The 25,793-nt window shown below is 42.2% G+C and overlaps 1 protein-coding gene across 2 annotated transcripts; it reads right to left on the reverse strand.

The window, feature by feature from the left end:
* Positions 1-415: 415 nt before the first annotated feature.
* On the reverse strand, positions 416-25,786 carry LOC133142152 (zinc finger and BTB domain-containing protein 7C). Of its 2 annotated transcripts, XM_061263184.1 has the most exons (4): positions 25,611-25,786; positions 14,518-14,724; positions 6,154-7,398; positions 416-4,905 (listed from the first exon to the last, which is right to left on the reverse strand). In XM_061263184.1, exons 3-4 carry the CDS (start codon positions 7,380-7,382, stop codon positions 4,299-4,301), a joined length of 1,836 nt encoding a protein of 611 aa, XP_061119168.1. In that variant the 5' UTR covers positions 7,383-7,398; positions 14,518-14,724; positions 25,611-25,786; the 3' UTR covers positions 416-4,298. The 2 variants fall into 2 exon arrangements, with proteins under 2 accessions (XP_061119168.1, XP_061119167.1); XM_061263183.1 differs by lacking the exon at positions 14,518-14,724.
* Between the last annotated feature and the right edge of the window lie 7 nt (positions 25,787-25,793).

Here is a 25,793-nt window from a genome sequence, read left to right on the forward strand (position 1 = left end):
GCTGATCTCACCTTAGACACCATGTTCCTTATGAAAAATCAGCTAGTTCAGCTGTCTTCATTTAATCTCTGGAGCTCCTGCAAAACAATATACCCCAAAAATCCACCCCTCTTTCAAAAACATAGAGGTCCTTCCTTCTAGACATGCTAGCCATTGATATACACAACTAATTCTGCACAGAATCTCTATGACAAGCCTAAGCATACTGGAATGTTAATTACTTAATGAACTCAGGAACCAAACCAATGGGAAAGCAACTGCTTTCAATGTCTGTCTTTTTCCAAAGGGGTTCCGCCACTATGTGTGGTATTCAGACTCAAACCACTATGCACCAAGCAGAATAAAATAAATGAGTACTTGATTTAGAGAAAAACACATTTGAATTTAAAAAAAAACAAGAGATTGAGGCATGTCATCTGATTGGAAAAAATGCCATTTTATTTTCTTGAACAGTTTTTAAAATTAATATAGTAATTGCACTGCTTAAGCAGCACAGGCACATTGTACATACGTGAAGTCTAATTCAAACTGCAGCTCTGCCTCATGTTAAGACTGATAAAGTGCATAACGCGAGTTCAATATGTTCATTCAATTCATTTAAAGGAATTTTCAGCAATTTAAAGGAAAGGTAACAGTTAAGCATCAAAAGTAATTAGTGCAAATACACTTTGTTCCACATTTCAGGGCACATTATTTCTTTTTTAAAAGCAAGAGCAATCCATGGAAATGATCTGTGCATTGAAGAGATTTGATTAAATGTCTTATGTTATCCAGAGAGAAATAGATACTGTCTTGCAACACACCAAATTAATGTTTTTGTGAATATAAGATTTTATAATGTTTAATGTTTGACCTAAGTCACGTTTCATTGTATTGCAAGATACACTCAGTGAGCACTGTATTAGGTATTTATTAGAGTACTTATTGGTCAAATAAGTCTGCTGCTGTAGCCCGTCTACTAAGAGGTTTGATGCGTTGTGTGTTCAGAGAGCTCTTCTGTATACCACTGTTGTAATGCGTGGTTATTTTCCTGTGACTCAACTTTGACCAGTCTGACCATTCCCCTCTGACCTCTCTCATTTTTTGCCCACAGGACTGCTACTCACTGGGTGTTTTTCTTTTCTTTTTTTTTTTTTGCACGATTCTCTGAAAACTCAACAGACAGCAGTTTCTGAGATACTCAGTCCACCCTGTCTGGCACCAACAATCATTCCTTTGATCATATTTCTTCCCCATTCTGACATTTGGTCCAAAAAACGGCTGAACCTCTTGACCACGAATTGCTGCCACATTATTTACTGATTAAATATTTGCATTAATAGTCTGGTGTACGGGTCTGCCTAATAAAATGATCACTGAGTGTAGATACTTAAAACTTTTCTATCTTGTCTGGAGGTTAGACAGTATATTTGACCCAAGCCATGAGAATGGGTATACTTACTCGAGTAACACCTCAGGGAAAATCTATTAATCTGTAAACACAATTACTAGTTGAATGCCCTTAGTTTGGAAAGATATTCTTAATTTGAAATAAGAATCGTCCAGTTCGTACCAAACACATATAAAAACAACATGCTCCCATGGACTGCACATCTTGGAACAGGACCCAGCCCCAGAGGAAATATATTTTAGTGTCTTTATAAAACATCTTAACAAAATATAGCCAAGGCAAATTTAAATATGCATAAATAGAAAATATTTTCCATCTCAATTCAAACCAACATGAATTTCACTATATTTCTTTTTTTAAAGAACTGTAAATAACGGAAGAGTGCACAGTGCCCCTTTGATTTACTAAGGCAAACAGTTACACACCGAGAGTAGCAATCGCAGTTAAAATTTTCATATGTACAAAATTTTTTAGGAATGTATGCTTCTCAAAGAGACTGAAAACATACCACAACACTGCTTCAAGTTTGTGAATTTCCACATCTTTGGATAATTCCCATTTATAAAAAAAGAGACCAAACCACAGTACACATTGAAGCTGGCTGAAATTACCATGGTTAAAAACATTTTTCTGTACATATTATATTTACACTTTTGCAAGCTAGACTTGTCTGAAGCTGAAATAACCATAGAAAACTGTGGGTTAAATTGTTATGTTTATAATTATATTTATATACTGTATCAGGCAACACATTAATCTGAATTATTATGCATTTAATTATGAATTCACTTAGAAAATGCCCAGACCCTTTTCAATATAAAATACATCTACGCAGCTGGCTCATATCATATATGATATCAAACTGGCTAGCCCGATGTCACTCAAAACATAGTTTTTTGCATTTTTTGTCACAACTGTACATCTTCCACATATGGCAGCATAATAGCATTGATGCTGATTTTCTATTACAGCATAACATTGATAACATCTTATGCATGAATTTTCAAGTAAACTGTGCCATTATGTGTCTGCTGAATGGGACTTTTACTGTGGCACTGACAAGAGTGTATGTACATATTCACACATTTCTAAATATGAAATATGTCAGGAGGAGGAAAGGGAAGTTCATACCCTCTTGTTATTTTTATGCAGCGACATTATTGATACAGTCTAGAGTAGGAGAAATCCTCAAAAAGCCCAATGGTGGTTGACCAGTAGGGGGCAGTAGGAGACATTGAACTGAGGCCAATATTCACTTTAAGCCATAATATTTGAATTTGGGAAGCTGGCTGTCAAATTTAGAGAAGTTACATAACAATTTTTGTTGTGGCCTGGCCTAAATCCAATATTAATATAACCTTACTAACAAGTTAACAGATGAGGTGTGAGTAACATTCAGCAAGTTCAAATAGCAAAATAAATGTTTATTATATATTTTCTTCACAACATGCAGTTCAGCCCATTCTCACCATTGTGCAACATTGCTGACACACAATGTTAGCTCATGTCCTCTTTGTTTTAGGCCTGATTCAGAAGCTAGACTTCAGTTTTATTTTTTTATTTTTTTCTCATTTTGCATTAAATGGCTTCTCATTTTTCATTTGTAGCTCTGCAAAAACAGGTCAAAAGTCCATATTTATGCATCATATAAAGAGAATTACCAGCACCAATCTTAAGCCATAGCTGCCAGACCTTTTTAATGTTTTGCATTAGAAAGTATTTCCAGATGAATATTACACCAAAAATAAGATGTGTGAAATTAAAGCTTTGCTGTGAAAGTCTTCCTGAGCTTTTGTACTGAGCAAAGATAGTCACCTAGGACATACTTTCATTGAATTGTTTTGGAAATATAAGAGTTGTAGGGCAAATAACAGCATACCTGTTATACATTGATACTTAGCTGATTTCACATAGATGGTTTTCATTATGCGTTTCATGGGGGTTAATGAGTATAATCAATTGGCAAAACTAACAAGTAATCATATGCAAGAATAACAGAACAAGTAATATTGTCACACCGAATTTAGATTCTAGATTAGGTTGAAAAATGGCAAATAAGCCATGATTTGAATTAAAGTGTCCTGAGTGATCGTTCATACTTTTTCATACACAATTTTTTTCATCAATAAGCGACACTAGTATTTTTCAGAAGGTATTTCAAAATGTAAATGGTAATGTTACTTGTTCTTTCATTCCAACTTAATTTATTGTACAATAATGTCATTAGAATTGTATAACCAAGTCAAGTGGCTAGTGAGCTATTCATAGTTAATGTGAATCTTAGAATATGTAATCATTTCTCGTCGATCGAACCACAAATGTTTATAATAATCAGACAGCAATGTGATTGGTATGAGTTTGTCAGTGGCGTGGTGATGAAGTTCTTAATCTCACCCATGAATCTCAAAAATGAATAAGAAAGGAGATCATTTGGATCCACTGTCTTCTGCAAAGTACTGTGTATACACGCATAAGCACACAGTCTGACTTCAGGTTTAAGACCGAATCTCATCCTGTCCGTTTATTTTGTTTCGGTCCCTGGACAGTGTGTTCCATTTAATACAATTTCATATGAAATCAGCGGGAAATGCCTCCAGTCAAGTGAAGTGAAGGAAACATTCGGAATGATTTTATGACTAAACTTTGTTTTGTTTTTTTACAAAAGAAAAATGTACAGAAGTTGGTAAATATCAGATTAATCATTTAAGGTGGTAATTTATGAATTACAAAAATATCAAGATATTTACCAGTTAATTTGAGTTCTTACCCAGTCAGTCCTTTAAAAAAACAGGTGCATATAAGGTGCAGTTCATGATGTAAGAATAAGTCCCCTTATCTCAAGTGTGAAACTTCCTGGAGGCATTTATTGCAAACATCTATAAAAAAAAAAAAAAAAAAAAAAAAAGCCTTAGCTTGTTGCCTCTGGAATGGGTGGGATGTGTCCCAGCCTCAGAGCCCAGGGGTCAGAGGTCGCGGAGTAGAACGGCCGATGGGAGAGCATGTCCTCGTGCGCCAGGGCGAAGGTGAACACCCCCCTCTTCCTCTCCGCCTCCTCCGCGTGGCTGCGGTCCGACTGCCGGGCCTCCACGCTCTCCCTGCTGTTGCTGTCCAAGTCCTCGAAGCTCAAGTTCCTCCCGCCCAGGTGCTGCCTGTCCATGAAGCCGGGGTTTGTGCCCGCGCGGGCGGCCGGAGGGAGCCTGCCCCCCGCGGGGTCGCCCGTGTCCTCGCGGTGGGCGGCGGGCGGGTAGAGCAGGTTCGCGGCGCGCCAGGCCGCCGGCTTGCGGCCGCGGCGCGGACGTGACGCCCGGCAGCTCTGCCGCTTGATGTGGCGGTGCAGGTGGTCGGAGCGCGTGAAGCTCTTGTAGCAGTGCTCGCACTGGTAAGGCCGCACGCCGGTGTGGATGCGTAGGTGGTTCTTCAGGTCGTAGTTGTGCACGAACTTCGAGTTGCAGTGGAGGCAGATGTAAGGGCGCTCCCCGGTGTGCTTACGCATGTGGATCTTCAGCTTGTCTTGCCTGTGGAGAGGCCGGCGAGAGTGTGGGGCTTATTCACTGTTATATATAGTGTACGCTGAGTATTGTACATTATGGCCCATATTTTAGTGACAGCGGTAGCACAAATTGCCTGGGCTCTAGTGGAATAGTTGTTTTCCTCCCGTTCATATAGGATATTTTTCACTTCAGCCCAGTTTGGTGACTTTGTGGCCTGCGATGACGGCCTTTGCGTCAACATGGGTTGGGCAAAGCACTACTTGGGGGTGTGTCAATGGAACATTTGCCACCCAACCCATATCGATACAAAAGACTTCATTGCAGAGACTGCTCTCATTCCGTAGCCATAAACCTTAGTTTAACAAAACCAGTTTTTTCAAAATCTGCTTTCCGAACATACATGCGATTTTAACCGACTATGTCACAGAAAACATAGATGTTATTCCTTTATATCAGAAAGCAGTATAATATCGCACAAATAATGCCTAGATATGTACAGACATGTGAAACACAGGTAAACTGGCACACCATACTCTTTGGAAGTGGGCAAAATATATCTTTCCACAAGTACAAGTAATACAGTCTATAAACAAGTGCTACATCTCCATATAAAATACACAGACTAAAATACAAATAGGTGGCAAGTCTTTCTCCTGTAGTAGGGCCTTAACCCCACAATGCTCCAGGGGAGGATTGTCTCCTGCTTAGTCTAATCAACTGTACGTCGCTCTGGATAACAGCGTCTGCTGAATGCCAATAATGTAAATATAATGTAGTTTGACCGAACATAACTTGCTGGAGGAGGCATTTTCAGATGCCATGCCCCTTGACTGTGGCCTTGATGAACACATATTAAAGGGAAAGTCCAGTCCCATCCAGTACCATAGTTCATATTAAAACCAAACCCCAAATAGTCTGCAGTCACAAATTTGCCAAAATGGAATTGCTGTGAGTTACCACTAGTTGAGTCTTGATTCATGATGGCATACATACCATACATGTTAAGACTGACAGGAAACATGCTGGACAATTATGAAAACTAATGCTATAAGTATGAGATCATGGGTGAAAATGATTACATTTACACCAAAAACATATTTTAGTTTTGGAGATTTTCTTGAAAAAATTATTGCTCCTACGTCCCCAATGATTGCAACTGGCACGTGTCATATGATAAAAAGAACTGACGATAAAAATGTTGGCAAATATACAATATACATTGTTCAAAATGGCGTTCATACAGTGAATAAAATCACAGTGCTTCTCACTGACCTGGTGAAGCGAACCTCGCAGATGTTGCACATGTAGGGCTTCTCTCCCGTGTGCGTTCTCATGTGCCGGGGCAGCTTGCCCGCGCCCTGGATCACCTTGTTGCAGATGGGACACTGCTGCGAGGCCTTGGGCTTCATCTTCCGCTCCTCCTCCAGCTGCCAGGGCGGAAAGAGGGAACCCAGATGCGACGCGCTGAGGATGCTCAGGTAGGACCGGAAGTCCGTCTCATCCTTGACGGCCCCGAAATGGCCCTCGGCCCCCAAACCGAGGCCTGCGCCCATGAAGTCCTTCAGGAAGTCGCTGCGGAAGAGACTGGGGTGGATCTCCTCCTTCAGCTCTTCCTTGATCACCTCTTTCTTTACGGCTAAGTCCAGCGGCCTGTTGTGGAGCTCTTGGTGGTACAGGTGAGGACTGGGGTTTGGGTCCAGCATTTGAGGGAAACCGGGAAACTCCCCCCACAGGGGAGGGAAGAAGCCGGGGAGAAGTGGGGAAAAGTTTGACATTCTGTCAGCGGCGGACATCTTGGGGTACAGGCCTTCCTGCAACAACGATTCGATGGAAAAGTCCTTCAGGGTTCGGCTCTCCAGGCCTTCGGAGTCTGTGGTCTTCTCATTGACATGGTAGTTTCTCAGGATGTCCGACCGGTCTTCCTGCTGGGAGGTGCTCGGAGTGCAGTCCACACTGTCATCAACCATCTGGTCTTGATTCTCAGAAGCCCACGTCAACTTCTCGCTGGCCTCCTCTTCAGGGTCCTCCTCTCTCGATTCCTCTCCTTCCTCTTCAGCATCGTCGTCGTCGTCATCCTCCTCCTCCTCCTCCTCCTCGTCTTCGCCTCTTCCTCCCCCCGTGTCCATGATCTCCAGGCACACGTCGATGATGCACGGGATCTCAAGCATCTGGGCGGCACCGAGGATCTCTTTAACGTTGGAAGTGGTGACGGTCAGCGTGGAGGTGTAGGCGAACTCCAGAATGGCGGTCAGAGACTCCGGGGCGACAAAGTCGATCTCGTAGACGCTGTGCTGATCGCAGTCCATTCCCACCGTGAAGAGCTTCTTGAAGTACTGGCTGCAGGCGGCCAGGACGGAGCGGTGCGTGCGGTACTCTTGGTCTCGGACGATGAGCACCACGTCGCACAGCAGACCGTCCCTTCTCTGCTCGTTCAGACTGCAGAGAACATCGCTGCTGTGGTTTGGGAAGGGGATCCCGATCAGCTCCTCCCTGCTGGCCATCCTCTCACCAAACGCTCTGCAAAAAAACACAACATTCATTCAGGTCTGAACATTTATTCAGGTCTTTCAGCTTTCTTGGAAGTGGAGTTTTATGCTTGGCCAGAACTGCAGCTCTTTCATGAGCAGTAAGACGAGCTATTTGCTCATTGCTCATTTGTTAAGTTTCTGTCCTTTTTGCCCACTTTTTGCCCCCTTTTTAAAATAAATATATTTTGGGTCATATGTTTATAATAGCTCAAATTTTAGATGGGCTATTAGTTCATTCATTCTTCAGTTCTATCATTTATTTTTATATATATGTATTCTTTTTAATGCTTCTTACTGTGTTTTGTCACAACACAGTCAAATCTGTCCTGAAACATGAAAATGTATAATTAAATGCAGTTACCTTAATTGGACGATGTTTACCTATACAACCGCTCATATCTGCTGTCTACAATCCTGTCAGAATGAGTATTTTTATTACACAGTTAATGATGAATTTGGCAATTTGTTATATATATCAAAGTGCTGAATACTTTCTTCTCTGTTGCTAGGATACCACTGCAACAATTATCTTATACATGAACAGTTCTGTAAAATGTCAGCAGTCCTACACATAACGTCGAGCGCATGATGGAATATGTTGGTATGCAGTTGGGTATACTCCTTATCCTCAAAAACCTTCACGGAACAACACAATTTTTTAGAACTAGTTTTACATGAACAAAATATGAAATCTCCACAAAGCAGTTGGCAAAACTGAGTATTGTATGCAATGTTCCATTGTCAAAGCAGAATTTTGTTTACGGTGACCATGGCTCTTACAATTTCATGTAAGGGCGCCATTTAGGGCTGTTTCGGCCTTCTGCAACATAAAGGCTCCTTTTATTCATGCCACTGCTATTCACCACCACTATTCATATGCAGCGAGGACAGGAGAAATGCCATTGGGCAGAAAATTTGACTTTTTAAAAAATGAAAACCCTTTTCATTATCGACTCGCCGTGGCAAGCGCCAAGCTAAACTGTCGCGTTCCAGAGAAAGGAAAATAAAAAACAAATTAAAAGTGAGGACTTCGGATCTCAGCGCGATGGACGTGGAGAAAAGGATCTCGTCCTCTTTTTTTTTAAAGACAGGTTGCGTTACCGTGTGGCTGGCTGCCCCGCCCTGAGGAGCCCACAGTCACACAGCTGTGGGGCTGAAATAGCAGGCTTGATAAGAGGGGCCAGGGGCAGCGCTCTCCCTCCCACCCTGGGAAGACACGCCCACTGAACGGGCTCGAATGCACAACTCCACTCGTTCACTCGTCCAGGATGTGCCACAGAAGCAGTGGGGGGAGGAGGAGGGGGTCTCTGGTTCCCACCACAGTGTCCTGGATCACGATTCATTACAGGAGGCTTAACTCTTTCTCTCTGGGCGAGTGTACCTGGTGTAGTGTCCAGGGGCATACAGAGTTGTCATTTTCAGAGAAATAAATTAAATAGTCGCTCTAGGAACATGTGCTGGTGTTTCCTTAATACATAGCTCTACCAACCTGCCCGACACTAAGTTGCTTATAGGCTATAGTTCATCCACACAATGACAGTGACAGCATGCCTTGACCACCGCACAGTCACTGCAAGTTAACCTGGGCTTGTTTAGTACTTTACTGATGACTAACCGAATGATACAACCCTGTAAGGAAGGTTCTAATGCCACATTTCTGTTAGTCTACACATAGGAGACAGTAACTGCAAGGGGTACACTTTCCATTATGTTATTCTGCATTAACTTCAGTTTCCCTGGCTGACAAACAGCTTCATTATGTCACAATCATAGTGTGACTTCAGATTGGCAGCTCAGTCATGTGTTCATTCTGAAAAAGCACTATCTTGTTTTCATGCCAATATTCGCACGAATATCACTGAGGCAGGCAGGACTACTGTATATTCATAGCAACATGAACATGATTTATTTATGTATGGATAGACATATGCATAGATAAAATACAATATATTCCCTGTACATAAATCACACTTTTTAATTTTTATAAAGCATATTCAAAGAAAATAGCAGAGGCTGGCATTTGAGGCATTGCCTCCTAAATTTTTTGAGTGAAAAATATGTGCACAATCAATCAGTTAAAAGTTACGGCAGTGTGACGTAAGCATAGGAGAAACACCGTATCCCTGTGATCCATATGAGAAACAGTGCCAGATATTTCCACACCTGGAGTACAGATGTGTACTGAAATTGAAACTCTTACTTATTCTATTTATTTAAAAGGTGCATTAGTGCAGACCAGGCTACCGCAGTCTCTGTGACAAAGGAGCGTGAACTGCTTTCTGCTGAAAATGCCACGCACAAGCCAAAGCTGTATCTGTGACATGTGATCATTTTCCGGGGGCCAAGCAGTTGACATACTGGATACCTATTGTTTCTTTTTCTAAATTGCAATGTTGCCATTGCAAATTACAATGTGAATATGGCGCAGTTTGGCCACATGGTGGCAGTATAACGAATTAAACAATTTTAAACTTTGAAAAGGGTCAGCCCAACACCCCATTTGACCTAGGGCCCTGGAATTTGATACATACTCCATGTCCCTCTTCTCATAATGGGAACATGCAGTAGTGTGCAAAAATTTGGGTACCCCTGGTCAAAAAGCCAAAAGCTTCATCCGCCTTTCCTGGAGGTATTTTCAAGGTTGATTTGGAGGTAAACTCTGAATCATCGTCTTGCCGGAATACCCAGTCTCTTTTCAACTTAAATGTCTGGACTGACCTTTGAATATTAGCTTTTAGAATTTCTTGATATTTGGTGGAATCCATTCTTCCTTCCACTCGCACAATATTTCCTGTGCCCCCAGCTGCCACACAACCTCAAAGCATAATGGATCCACCTCCATGGAGAATAAAAAGTTACGCCCTGGAATTATTATTTATGAACAGTAAAAAATGAATTTGTATTTTAGAATTTTAGAATTTGTAGAAAATTTTTACAAGTTTACATTTAGTTCAGATTTGCTTTTGATACACATGCAGATTCAATAGACATTTAAACCAGGGGTGTCCAAACTTTTTGCACCCCACTGTATTTGAATTAATAACCTCTGTAAATAGATCTGCCATTTTGAAAAGCATTGAAAAGTATGATGAACACTGAAGTCCCACTGATATCAAACTTAGAACATTTCTGTCAACCGTCCCCAAAAATGGGTTTGAGTATTTGTTTCTGCAAAAAACAAATTACCATTCAAATGTATGTATTAATGTGCAATGTTCTTGGTGCTCAGTGGAAATGCCTGGATTAGGCAAAAAAAAAGAGAAAAGAAAAGCAAAGAAAAAGACCCTTCATAGCTATTTAGACCCTGGTTCCATTGACTGGTTATCTGCCAAATCTGCTGGATGCAGAGTTTGCAACTGGGCCATCAGATTGCTAGTTGCTATGTGATGGCCAAGCTAAATCTTGCAAATTACTGTCTCTGTTGATTCCTCCCATGGACTGCTTGGACTCCAGACACTTTCTAAACATTACATTTTAGATTGTCTGGAGATTATTTTAGCAACGATGCAATCTATATTGGTAATGACATGACAGTCCACGAGAAGGGTGAGGAAAGTGTTCAGTAGGTGAAAAAGTATGCTAATGAAAATAAGTACGTTAACACTTTTGAATGCTAATATTTGTATTCTTGATATTTTATACATTTTATTTTTACATTTGTGTAAGATGAGCCAGTATGTTTCACTGCAAAATACAGTATATTGTTCCCAAGCTTGGGGTCTGTGTGCAAGGAATTTACCATGAAATAGAAGTTAGCATTTTAAGCATTTTCATTCAGGCCTTTTTTAAATACGGAAGCTGGTGTGTTGAGCCTTTGCAATTACCATCCAATGGTTGAAGAATAGCGAAACATATTGTGGTACATACAAATTAGCACCCAAAACAACAACACCAGCTAATCCAGTTAACACCGGACACGATTACAATGAGGTATGGTGCCCATTTTAATTGTTGTAGGCTATTTTGTTGAAATGTATTTTGCCACCAATACCTGAAGAAGTATTGCTTTAAAGTATTTAACTCTGTATTGATTCCGGGCATAGCGACTTGGATTTTCAGATCCGTCATAGAAACGATAAAAGCTGATGAGCTGTTGATTAGAGTCACACAAAGCCTGGTTAACAGTGAAACTTTAAATATTCACGCTTGTTGTTATTTTTATTCTTATTTATTTTTTTGTTTACAGTTCTGGCTTGGAATCTATGCCCCCGCTGTTGTTAGCTCTGTTGCTAAACAGCCTACCTTGAGGCCAATACTGCTGTGCTAGTGCCGTAGCCCTGCCAAAGAACAAGAATGAGAAGTCAATTGAGTTTGAACATTAAAACACATGGTAGCCATGGCCAATTCTATGCCTTTCTTCATAAGTAAAAGTGGGCAGTAGCTTATAGAAATTAACAGACATATTAAAGCACAATGTTTGTTTGTCACAATTTGTCAATGTGAGTTAAGGTCATAGGAGGCAACAGAGTACGGTATGTTGCATGTTGTGTTTAGCTGGTTTTTCTAAATCACACTTTGCCACAGGTGTCTTTCGTTCTTAAAATACGAATCTTCATGAATGAAATGCATTAGCACTTACCGTGTAAAATTCAAGATGCCAACAAAATTTTGGAATTTTGTGGGAATCTTGAATTTTACCTGATGGAAATCATCATTTTAAATGGCTTTCAATAAGAGAAACAAAGGTCTCTTTCGCATATAGCCATAGGAATCAGTTGAACCTCTCTGCTCTATTTTAAATATTATACTACAAATAATACAGGGTTAACCCTCTCCCGTGGATATGGATTTACTGACAATTTATGCAATAATTGTTATCATGGCAGGAATTAGTCTGCTGTACTTACAATAGATGCCAATCTTACATTTGCAAGCCTAAATAAATCAATTGAATATGACTGCCTCGCTACCAGACGTTTCCTACCCCACTTTCCTTCAGTGTCTCCTTTCCTTTACCTTTAAACGGGTGAGTTACTGAGACAATTCAAAAGGTTTTGTCTCAGAAAACAAGATTAGTTTTCTAATATACTGTGCATTTGTTATCATATTGGCTGTGCAGCTGTGGGGTGTTGTGATATGTCCTAGAATGATTGATTGTGCCTGAATATATTGAGCTGGGCATGTTTAGACAAAATATGATTCCCTGCTTTTCTTTCTTTTTAGAGAAGCTTCAAGTTTTATTTACCTTTACATTTTAGAAGTTATCAGAATTGAGTAGCTTACATTTTATCAGCTACTCAATCAGAAAATAAAGAAATCAGAAATAACATTGGAATGATGTGATTCTAGGAGGAATAGTGTTAGTTGTTACTATATAGTTCTTCAATGCATGAACTACATCACCTCTGTTTAAAGCACCAGTCAAATTTGAGCATATACAGTGGCTACCTTGTTTTCGGTAGTACTGTATATCAAAAAGGCAAGCAATTGAATACCAGATGTAACAGACCCGACCCCAAAATTTTTGTTTAAGAATCAACAATCCAACAACTACTTACAATGAAAAAAAATGTTAGTTATTCCAGGGAGTGCAAAGTGCTGAAACTTATGGAGTGATAATTTCGTAACATTTTCGTAACATGCTTTGATAGATAAAATTCAAGGGAGGACAAAACAAAGATTTAGTATTAGCGTAGGGTCTATTTTGAGCTTTTGTATGCACCTTCACATGAAGGTGGCTAAATGAATGCCAAAACCTAAGATGATATCAACTAAGGGTCATACAATTACAACAGTCAGACAAGTCAATTTCCTATTTCACCTGCTAGGCAAAATGCTATTGGAAACAAACCCACAGATCAATCTGTGTGTCTCACTATCCAAAATAAGTTCACATTCTGAGTTCAGGCATACGGGCAAGTTTATGAAGCTAGGTTTTTATTTTACTGCTGGGAACCATGATGTGTCGTACACATTTACTAACAAAACTGTCACACACTGCCTAAATAACAAGTAAAATGCTTTGACCACAACAGGTAAAACAACTGCCCTGAAATTCCTTCCAGACTTCATTCACCAGTTTGCAATGGCTGCTGAATAATCCATGGGTCTATGACTTACACTATAACAACAGCGGTTGGCACACATTCACAGTAGTAATGCTGAGATTCAAAGCATGGTGACTATCTTACCATCTGGATCAGGCCTTCTTGTAAAAGGAAACATGTTTTCTTATTTGAAACACAACTCCGTAGAGCAACTACTAATTACTCTGTTATTTCATCACCATGTGAAAACTGCCTTTTACCTAAACCCCCCAAATGCTCCTTTCTGTCGAGAGAATCCACACTGTGCTATGATAATTACGAATATAATAACAGTCTTTCCCTTAGTTTGTGGCCCAAGTCCTCATAATATGTGGGTAGGTGAAGTAGAACACTTTGTAACTCAGTCCTGGTAACAACAATGTAAACAAAAACACTCCCACCTGCTTTAAGTTCTACCCCCTCCCTTCCTAAATATTCTCTGAATCTTGAATGCTGTTTTTACTTTTATGAAGAGCTTTTGAAAAAATATTTCGCGTACTATTTAAAACAGCGATTTGACTGAAAATGTCCTGTAAATTTAATCATTACAAAAATGTAAAAACAATAATGCCTCAAACATTTAGAAAAATATGTTTCTTGGATTTTTTTCCCTAAATATAAATTAGTCAATTTCAGTCAAACTGGATATCCTATTCAATAACATTTTCCATAAAAAAATGTTTGAATCTAGTTGCTACAGCTAGGTACTCCTCAGAAAGGTGTTTGAATGTAGTACGTTTTCGTAAATACTTTTACAGTGCCATCATTTCCATTTTATTGTTTTAGAGACGTAGAACTAACTCTGCAACCTAATTTTCTAGCAATGCTATCTGCAATGCTGTCCAAATACTTATATGAGTCATCAAATTACCGTGGTACAACAGACTGAGCTACTGTCACTGTTACCGCCAGGCACCTGATAGAAACACAGACTCAGACTCACATGCCCCTCGCTCCAGACAAACACACGCACACACACACACACACAGACATACACACACTCGCGCACACACACACACACACGCACACGGCAGCCCTCACCTTTCCTACTATGTCAATTGTGTAAAATAATTACGACCCACCTTGTCTCCCCCCTCGCGATTTATCCAAAGGTCTAAAAGGTGGTTGGCAGTGACCTTTCTCATTGCCTCTTCATGCCGAGGAGAAGCCGAGTTTCCATTCACGGCCGCCTTTCGTCAGGAGCAGGAAATATCCAGTAGTACCAGGAGAAAGGGGTAAGTTGCAGGAAGCACAGGCAGTGCTCCTCTCCAGAAACAGGCTGAGGAATACTGTAAGGGAGGAGAGGCAGGCTCGGTTTGCGCCTCGATAGGGAGGGAGAGCAGCAACACTGCAATGTGGAGATGTCGCACCACTAGTTTTTATAGCAGGGTGGGTAGCTGGAAGATAATAATACCCCATCCTCCTCCACAACACAAGTTAAGCGCAGTGTGTAATAAGCTCATGGCTCAGACACCCTTTGATTTAGGTCAGACGAAATGAATTTTTAGTTTTTGTTAGAGTGACGTTGGGCAGGGAGGGAGCAAAAGGGTTTGGGGGTGGGGGGTGGGGGGGGGGACTGCAAGGGGGTACTTTTGAAAAGAAAAATAAAACAAAGCAAGAAATAATTTCTTAAGCATATACGCCCCCCGATCCTTTCCTCCAGATGGGACAAAGCAAGTTCCAGAAATCACACGCCTCGGCTTATCTCCTGTAAACAGAGCTTGTGGTGGAAATATTGGGTTGTGCAGTAGTGTAGTGGAACAATGCTTTAGTGCAGCAAATATACGTTAAAATATGGCACTATTATTAGTTGTAGCAGTAGTAGTGCTATTATTATTATTATTATTATTATTATTATTATGAGTAATACTGTAAAAGTGGGGGATTTCTGAAGGTTTGTGCCTCATCATGACCTTCTGCCTTCATCCCACGTCCTGTTTTTTAATTAAAAATAGTCACCAAGATCAATATTTTTCACAGATTAAAATATTGTATTTTTGTAAGTTGTTGTACAGTATTAGTCTTTCCATGATACAAAATGATGTTCTCTAAAATAGGACCTATGAGTAGTACATACGGTATACATACATTTTAATTTATTTAAAAATATTATAATTACAAGGTCAATAGATGCTGCGTCTGACACACCCACACATGCACGCACACGCACACACACACACACGCACACACAGACACAGACATGTGCACACAGAACTACGAAGAAAGATACATTTTAGACATTTTGACTGAGACTAAGCAAATTAATGGCTGCCTAAGTGGTCTACGTTACCTGTTAAAATGTATGAGGCACTAACATTTGCTTCAGCTGAAACCTTTTGCTGAATTGTATTGTCATTCAGAAAATAATTAAATCAAACGTGGAGCTTCAAAATCAGCCAAAATACAGGCAACACAGCCAAGGATACAGAATGGCAACTGCATTCTTCGGGCAGAATAATTCATGCATGCAATGGGTGTCACCTACGTATTTCATTATGAAGAGGAAGCGAGATCCGTAGGATTTGTGCCTCTGTGGGCTGAAAGGTTAAATCGTTTTATGTACAATATGTTACACTTTGTATCTTGTGACTTGTATAGTGAAACTGAAGGACCATCGTTTCAGCTTGTAGCTTAAACATTTACACATTTACCAAAGTAAATACTCGTTGATATTAATAACTGTGAATATTTGTAACCTATTAACAAGGGAAATAGGACAACCTAATAATTTAAGTCAACTTGCTGTACGAATTTATTTAAGATAATACGTATTTTTGGAGTCAATAAACATTACAGTTGACGGCACCATTTATTATGTTGGAACAAGGTAATTTTGGTCCATTATCACTTAACTTATAAACATAATAATGTGTATTTTATGACAGTAAGTTATGCCAGTGATGACGTTAAGTTAATTTAAATGAATGAATATCATAAAATAAAATACTGCATTTATGGTTGGGATTTATTTTTTTATTTATATTTTATATTTATGTGTATGATGATGATGATGATGCTTATTACTATTACTGTGATTGTTACTGCTGTTATGTCCGAAATATGATTAAACATAACAGTTTGTCATTGAAGATGACAAAAAAAAAAGGCCTATGTCCACTCTTTCCCTGTGCATGTCAGTGTAAGACTCTCTGCCGCGTTCATCACTGTGGTTCTCAGGCCTCCACACGTATGACTCAGATGACTGAATTCCTTCCGTGTTGTACACTGGCCCACCACAGGCTCCATCTTACATGTCGCATTGAAACTGCCCTCTTCGTTAATATTATTTAGCTACTTTTAGCTACCTCTGAATTAATCCAGTGTTTTTACGGGTATATGTTACTATTACTATTGAACGACAGCATGGTTTAATGGGCCCGCCAGCCATGAACTAGCCGACTGTTTATGACCGTTTATAATTCTCAAAATGACTGTAGTTCTGGAGTTTCTCTTTTTACTTGATTAAAATACATGACATTTTTAGAAATATTGAGATGAATTAAGTTGAAATATTTCCAACTTCCAAATTAAACCTGCCGTACCCAGCAGCAGTGAACGATAGCTTTGAAAAGGGAGAATACGGGGGAATAGCGAATTTAGCCAAATTCATGTTTTCCACTTGTGGGCGTGTGCTGGGATGAACTAAGTTAATTATATTCAGTGGAGCCCAGGATGGACTGCCTATTTCGCATATTAGCCTGTGCACTAGTGACTGGATGAACTCTTTGCACTGCATGGTGCATGAAACTCCATGGCAACTCCCTTGCTGAACCACACAATAATGTGATTTTTTTCATTTTAACCATGTGGAAGAAAGGTACTGTTGCTACTCATAAACAAGTCATACCCCGAGAGAGGACATAACGAGATGTGTGTCTATTACGTAATCACCAGAAACCTATCAGGGAATGGGGAGGTTTTGATGCAATGCAGGAAACAGGTTGTGAAATCCTCCATTTTAATATCAATTTGTTTGGCGCCGGTGAGGTAAATATTTTTCGAGGTGATCAATGGTAGGCATAAAGAAGTATCCGTAGTCTTACTTGGACGGCCATGTAAGTCTTGTTTTGAATCACACTGCAGACTGCAATGAAACTGCACAGTGCCAGTGGCCAGTTGTTGTGTTCTGGCTTCCCTCTGTAGTGGTGGGTGTTTACATAAAAAATGCTAAGGGAAGGCAAAGTCATTCTGCTCTTCAATTTCAAAAGGGAAATGAGCTGTCTGGCTGTTGGAGCTGATGAGTGAGAAAAGGTTGAGAGAACCTCAACACAACGTTTTAGAATTAGGAGCACTGAAAAGGTCAGAACAGAACTTTTTCTTTCTCGCGTCCATACCTTTCAGTCTAATGTCAGCCTTGTTCATTTGGCCCGGCGACGATTCACTCATTAACCTCATAGACCTCACCTATGTGCTCCCATTTACACATAAAGCACACATCTCTGTCACCACATGCAGGTGCAGTACTGGATTGTCCTCAGCGTCTGCAGTACGATGTTGAATTACAGCACTGGGAGCTTGTAGGAACATCTTCATCTGCACTGCATTTCAAGCAACTGTGGTGCAGCTGCCTGGTGTCAAACAATACAGACAGAAGGTTCAGAAAGTATTTTACTTTTTTAAATTCAGAAATGGGATCACAATGAGGTACAGAAAGCACTTGGATTAAGCTTTAAGCTTATATTTGAGTTTACACATTTACAGCAGAACTCTAACCAATTGGCCAATTAAATCAGCTATTTAATGAAATCATGGTTTGTGTGATGTGTAATATACTGTATATTACAGTACATTTTGGTTCTCAATTGCTTCAGATTAAATGTGGTAGATTTGTTATGCATGTTTACAGATAGTCTCCCCCTGGGTGATTTTAACCCAAGACCTCATACTTATTCTTGGTGGTTTCAGTGTTTGTAAATGGTAACATTTTTTATATACTGTGATTCTACGCAAAATAAATAAACAGAAAGCCCACTAAATGCTACCAGACCAGCTAGCCAAGCAACCAACATCACACAGGACTGGTTATCAGAACTGTCAGCCTGTTGTCATAGAAACCCACTGCAGATATCAATGGTTTGGAAATAGTACATTGACTTTGTAATGCTGCTCAAACACCTAGTAATTCTACTTTAAACATTTTTAACAGAATTGTGTCTTCAGTGTTGCTAAAAATGGGTCTAAAGCAGTTTAGTACCATGTCCTTATATGCCCTGCCCAGCCTTCTGGTGTAAGGTGTTTTTTTCTTATCTCTTATGTATGATTTTTCATACTACATATAAGCATGACTGCTGTTTAATCATGTAGGCCTACACATGCCAAACGCATTTCAAGCCATCGTAAGATGAGGTTGTGTGGGTACATTAACACACAAATGCATTTGCACACACACACACATACACACACACAGACACACACACACACACACATTATGTACTACGTCAATATTGAAAGTAATACTTCCTTCAGCATGTTCATTTTAACTGCACTGAAAAGCTTCCCTTACTTTCTCACTCTGACATTTTCTCTCCATTTTCTATTAAACATACAGCATATTCAGAGAATTAGTTTTTTTTCACCCAAATAAAATACAAATTCTTTCATATTTGCATAATCGTCCACTACATTAAACCCTTTAAACTTATTTGGAGAAGTTGTGCTGCCAGCAAATGTTGAAATATGGTCTGGTTCAGCTGGGCTGCTCGCTGAGGGTGTGTGCAGTCTGTTCACACTCTATAGGCTGAGTAAGTGTTGAGTACTGCAGTACCTAATTGCTGTCACACATGCTGTTCCTGTCATGGTAGCCTAGTGTGTGTTCAGCTCCATATCCAATTTCTTCCTCTGTTATGTTTTCCGGAGGAAGGGCTTATGGGAGTCAAGTGTCTGAAAAGTGATTGGGAAGAGTTTAGAAAAAAAATAAATCTTTAGATGCAATCTTTGGGGCGCTGTTCCACCAGGCCCCGTTCCTGACAGACCTCGTCTCCTTTAGGAATCGCATGTGTTCTACCACTTCCACCATTTTCATACATTTATGTTTTCTGTGGGTAATAACGCTGAGCCTCCCTGGCACATCGACGACAAAAAAAAATGAATCTACATTTAACCCTTTCGTGCCACCGAATGTATTAGATTGAGCGACTAATCTCTCAATACGCTGTCACTACCAAAGAGATTCAGACAAAAGACTCAACTCAATGTTTGGGCAACAGATTCTCCCGTCCTAAACCAACAAATGGGTTCTTAAAGACTAGTTTCCTGGTGGAACCACGTGCGATGTGACAGATTCACAGTAACCACAACTAAACACAGACTGCACACACTCTAGTGGGTAGTTTGGTCCACCATCAGAAGGTACTGATTAACACCATTTTCGCCTTTGATCACAGATTTTCAAATAGGAGATTACCAGAATCGACAATCAATCAAAAGGTGTTTCCCTACCTAAATATTGGCCTTGGCATGACATTCTAACAGTTTTTTTTTTTTTTTTCCAAAAGGCCAAAGACCATTCGCGTGGTGTTTGGCAACGATAACGTTTTCCCGCAAAGTCATTACAAACAAATCAAAATGGCCGCCCATCGGGCAGGTTGGTTCACGTAAAGGCCGCGCGAAGTTGTAAAATCGGATTCATCGCGTGCCTCCGGATTGCATCAGTCTGCTGCTGCGGCCCCCGGACTGTGCTGTGTACCGGCCTCTCTCCCGCGGACGGTCCCACTCCGCCTCCTCGCCTGCTGTTTCCTGGGAAGCCCGGGGTTGTGGGAAGGCTGCGGGCACCCCCACGGCTCTCGCCTGCCAATAATGCCCTCCGCAGACAGGACCCACATTTCTCAGACCTCCTTAGGTGGGAAAACCTTACTTTCAGCCCTCCAAGGACAACACAAACACCCCCACAGCCCCAATCTTCAAACTGCAAGCAAGGTCATTACTGCTCCACAGCAAACTATCTGCGAGCGCTTGAGGAGGGAGGGCCAAGACTCATTGTGTTGACATATTTATCCTCGTTTTTTGGTCACTTGTTGTGCCTCCTGATTTTTGTTTTTGAGTTTGAGGGGTGGGGGGCTCAGGTATTGCAGGAATAACTGCTGATTTACATGTACTACTCAGTACGGTAGTTGATCGGCCCTTTTTTTTTTTCATATGCAAACACTGTGTTCGTCTCAGCCATGTGTTTTAATTCAAAAGCCTTCAACATGATTTAATATGTTTACTGTGTCTGCTGGGAGCTGGAGGTGAGCGAGGACATCTTGTCCATGTGATAACGAGGGGGAGCCGACGATAGCCGGAGTGGCCCGCTCTGCCCTCCGGCTCCTCTGGCACCTTCTAATTAAGAGCAGCCGGGCTGGAGGGCAGAGCAGACAGATGCCTGTCAATACGGCTCCTCACCGGGGCTGTGTCAGGGGCTGCCAGCGCGAGAGGCCGGCAGCCGTTTCACCTGCTTCTCCCCCTCCGCCCTGCCCGCCTCCACCTGCCCCCCTCCCCCTGCGTCCTGCCCCCCTCCCCCTGCGTTCTGCCCCCCTCCCCCTCCGTCCTGCCCCCCTCCCCCTGCGTTCTGCCCCCCTCCCCCTGCGTCCTGCCCCCCTCCCCCTCCGTCCTGCCCCCCTCCCCCTCCGTCCTGCCCCCCTCCCCCTCCGCCCTGCCCCCCTCCCTCTCCGTCCTGCCCCACAGGTGACCCGCTGCCCCCCTCCCTCTCCATCCTGCCCCCCTCCCCCTCCGTCCTGCCCCACGGGTGACCCGCTGCCCCCCTCCCACTCCGTTCTGCCCCCCTCCCCCTCCCTCCTGCCCCACGGCCGACCCGCTGTCCCCCTCCCCCTCCGTTCTGCCCCCCTCCCCCTCCATTCTGCCCCCCTCCCCCTCCGTCCTGCCCCCCTCCCACTCCGTTCTGCCCCCCTCCCACTCTGTTCTGCCCCACTCTGTTCTGCCCCCCTCCCACTCCGTTCTGCCCCCCTCCCCCTCCCTCCTGCCCCACGGGCGACCCGCTGCCCGCCTCCCCCTTCCTCCTGCCCCGCGGGCGACCCGCTGCTCCCCTCCCCCTCCCTCCTGCCCCCCTCCCCCTCCCTCCTGCCCCCCTCCCCCTCCCTCCTGCCCCGCGGGCGACCCGCTCCCCCTCCCTCCTGCCCCGCGGGCGACCCGCTCCCCCTCCCTCCTGCCCCGCAGGCGACCCGCTGCCCCCCTCCCCCTCCCTCCTGCCCCCCTCCCCCTCCCTCCTGCCCCCCTCCCCCTCCCTCCTGCCCCGCGGGCGACCCGCTCCCCCTCCCTCCTGCCCCGCGGGCGACCCGCTGCCCCCCTCCCCCTCCGTCCTGCCCCCCTCCCCCTCCCCCTCCGTCCTGCCCCGCTCCCCCTCCCTCCTGCCCCGCGGGCGACCCTCTGCCCCCCTCCCCCTCCCTCCTGCCCCGCTCCCCCTCCCTCCTGCCCCGCTCCCCCTCCCTCCGGCCCCGCGGGCGACCCTCTGTCCGTGCGCGTCTCACTCATCACAGCCCTGCCGTGCCGCACTCGGGTGGGCGGATCGATTGGTGGCCTCTTTTTTTTTTTTTTACGAGAGCTCAAACCCACACACTTATCTCTGTTAGTGTGATCCCTCCTCTCCTCGCATCAGTGGGTGGACCCAGTTTGCAACCGACGTCTTTCAAAAAAAAAAAAACGGCGAAATAAAATGTGCCAGGACTTAATGCGCGCGATCCAGACACGGGCCGAACGCTAAGCGTGCTCCCGTTTCCTCCTCGTGCTAATTCCCCCTGAACGTCTTCGAATTATGTTTCTAACGGCTTTAGTCACCGACCCCAATGTTCTCATTTGCCTAGGGACAGGATGGAAAGAGAAGTCAGCGAGTTGCCAAGGGTTACAAAGACTATTTTTGCCAGCGCAGTCACTCTTCACAGGAAACACCTACGTAAGAGTAGGGTACTGAATTACTGCAGGTATACACGCACTGAGCACTTCATTAGGTAGACCTGTACACCAGCTTGTCAATGCAAACATTTAATCAGCCAATCATGTGGCAGCAACTAAATCCATAAAAAAAACATGCACACATGGTGTTTTTTTTAGACCAAATATCAGAATGGGGAAGAAATTGTGATCTTAGTGACTTTGACCGTGGAGTGATTGCTAGTGCCAGACAGGGTAGTTTGAATGTCTCAGAAACTGCTGATCTCCTGGGATTTTCATGCACAACAGTCTCTAGAGAATGGTGCAAAAAACAAAAAACATCCAGTGAGCAGCAGTTCTGTGGGCAGAAACGCCTTGTTAATGAAAGGTCAGAGGAGAATGGCCAGACTGGTCAAAGCTGACAGGAAGGTGACAGTAACACAAATAAGCACACATTACAACAGTGGTATGCAGAAGAGCAACTCTAAACACACAACACATTAAACCTCTAAGTGGATAGCAGCAGAAGAACAGCAGAAGAACAATAAGCCTAAAAAGGAAGTCTAAAGAAGTCTAATAAATACCTAATAAAGTGCTCACTGAGTGTATATACATGGTGCTCTCACAGTAGTGTCAACAGCATAATTGTCAGATTTTGTCCACAAAGTTTAAATGAATGGACATTGTATTAAGGGATAGTTTGCTAGTAGTTCTTGATATGAATGATACATATACAAGAAATGAATACCTGAGTTATCATTTTCCCTGGTTGGATTATGGCGATGTCAGTTTTCGTTTGACGGCTTTATGAATTTTCTCCAGAAGGGTGGAGCAGAGGAAGGTGAGGATCGGGGAGTGGGTGACATTCTCTTGTGACTAATTGCTCTGTACTGTACCTACTCTGAAGTATGTGGTTCTTAAGAGCAGGCAGAAAGGCCTCTGGGTGTGTGTGAATGCGTGCCTGACAGTTTGAAAAGGAGCCGTGAGTAATAAAATGTACACAAATCCCTAAACTTGAATTTTGGCACAAAGCTTGCCTCCCACCCTGATCTCCCTCCTCAACCCTCCCACTCTTTATTCAATCGTGCCCCTCCCAAACCGAGCCAGCACTTACTCACTCAAACTGCACCTCTGTTGCTATGGAGGAGGCTCACACTCACGCGAAGGACACGGGACAGCTGTACCACACAGCATTATTACCATAAATAAAGGTCTAAAGCGCAAATACAGTGGACATGTCAATATCCACTATTTATTCTCAATCATTTAGAATGTACTGCTGGGTTTTTAAAAATGGAAAGTACCTAAAAAGAGTTCCGAGTTTTCAAATAATCCCCTGACTGCAGGTCTGCATTTGGAGAAAGAGGTGTGTGCCCAGGTGATATTTTTGATACCCCAGCTAAAATCACGTCACAAGTAGTACAGTTTACCGTATTGTACAGTAGATGGAACTGACAAAACCAATTCCTAAATCTTTAACTGTAAACATGGGTCTAACATCGATAGATATTCTTACTATCTTGTTGCAATATTCCATTAAATAATTAAATCAGTTCTTGTCTTTCGATCCAGGATATATTTATAAGCCCTCTGATAAGCCTATTCTCGAAACTCTATTCTCTTGATGTAAATCTGTGACAGTTGATACCTGTTGATGAACTGTTAAAGGCTTTAATCAGTGTGACCCTTCATTAGTGCTCTTAATAATTCCACTATACATATTTCATACTTTCTCATGTCACTCCTCTTGTGAAAAAATGAAATAAAATTCAATACTTTATACATACAATATGATGTATTATGTACATGAAATATTAGAAAGCTGCTCATTTTTACTTGTATTCAAAGTAATATTTTAATAACACTAATATTTGTGTAATATTTTCTCAATCTGCAGTTCTTTGTTCCATAAGGCTATGCAAACAACCAATGGCAGGGATTGCCACAGAGGCATTTGAACTTGTATGCAGCATAGGAGCATGAGAACAGAGTTTTTATAGACTAACTTGTATACCTGATTTTAAAATGTGACAGAGAAAAAGCCATGGCCTTTAATTAGCATATAGATAAAGACTCTGTGCGTACACAGTTCCCACACACTACAAAGAGGTAGGTAAATAAGGGCAGACTGCGGCATAAATGTTTGTGAACACACCAGTGTAAAAGTATCCTTGATTCAACAAAGAAATGGGCTCAGTTGTGATAAACCAGGTCCGAATGAGTGAAAGCCATTTGATTCAAAGGCCAGAGGTGTGGTTACTATCCTCACGTAACCCTACCAATCAGGCTTTTGTGCAGAATATGAATGACGACACACATATGTATATGAATTTTAGATTAGTTACTAAAGTGTTGAGCATGTAAACACTCAACATAATTGATTTTGATTGAAATACGGTCCCTGAACAAAGAGCATTGTAATAGTGTCACGTTCTGTTGAAATTCTTGAAACAGGTACCGTAACTTGACAGCTGATTCATTTTTAGGACTGAGTCATCATCCATTCCTGATAGCCAGCTGTGTTCCCTGCTGCATTAAGTGTTACCTCAAACTTCAATCCAGGGATCTTGCCATGTTGAAGTTTTTGGTATATTAAAGAAATATTAATATAAAATCATTTGTTCAGAGTCCAAAACAGTATTCAACAGTATTCCATTAAAAACCCGAATGGCTAAATTCTCCAGTATAAAGATCACAATATGTATACTTTCTGATTGTTTATCTATTTGGTATTGTTTTGATATTAGCTCACTAAATGTGATTGGCTAATCTAGTTTCAGCCGCGCTTCCAATAGAACAAGTTGGCTGACTTAATTTATTATTCACAGCCTCAAAAAACATACAAAGTTTAAAAAACAGTAATACATGCAATACATGTATTCAGTAATAAAACATTTTTTTAGGAGAATTGGAAATAAATGATGAAATGGTCTAAATCTAAATATCTTTCTTCAACAATATTTTCCTAAGAGTAAAAAAAAAAGTCTGCACCAGAGATAGAGATAGAGATCTCCAGTTGCCAGAGGCTACATATAGTTCAAATGTTGGCCTGAACTGGGTTAGCAATTCATCCTATGGTCCTGGCATCCGAGAATATAGTGATAGTGTACTCATGGCAGTCCCCTTGTTTGGGCACGCAGACCTGGCTTTGAAACTGAATCCCCCCCCGCACATGGCAGACGTAAAAAGCCCCACATAAAGAAGCCCTACAGGACGTGTGAGGGCACAAGACGCACAGCCTCCGCCTGACCTTAATAACCACATTCGCCGGCCACACACGAGAGCGAGGAAGAGGAGGAGAGGCGTTGCTGACCTGGTGCTGACGATCGCTGAGGCTCCGTCCCCGTGTCTCCGCGGCCCTGTCGGGACGAAGAGCCGTATCCTTTCAGGCGAGAGAGAGAGAGAGTGTGAACGAGAGAGAGGCAGGAGAGCCTGATTTTTGTGCTGGAGGTGTGTCGCCGATTCGTGAGAGGAAGACAATCCCTTCCACTAAACG

The sequence above is a fragment of the Conger conger genome, chromosome 12 (genome assembly GCF_963514075.1).
Source record: "Conger conger chromosome 12, fConCon1.1, whole genome shotgun sequence".
Taxonomy (NCBI): Eukaryota; Metazoa; Chordata; class Actinopteri; order Anguilliformes; family Congridae; genus Conger; species Conger conger.

What these genes read in the sequence shown, in the direction of transcription:
- LOC133142152 (XM_061263183.1), bottom strand. Translation starts at nt 7,382, where the DNA reads ATGGCCAGCAGGGAGGAGCTGATCGGGATCCCCTTCCCAAACCACAGC. An exon ending in TGCGAGGTTCGCTTCACCAG is followed by an intron (nt 4,906 to 6,153) that starts GTCAGTGAGAAG and finishes GCCTCTCCACAG; the next exon opens with GCAAGACAAGCTGAAGATCC.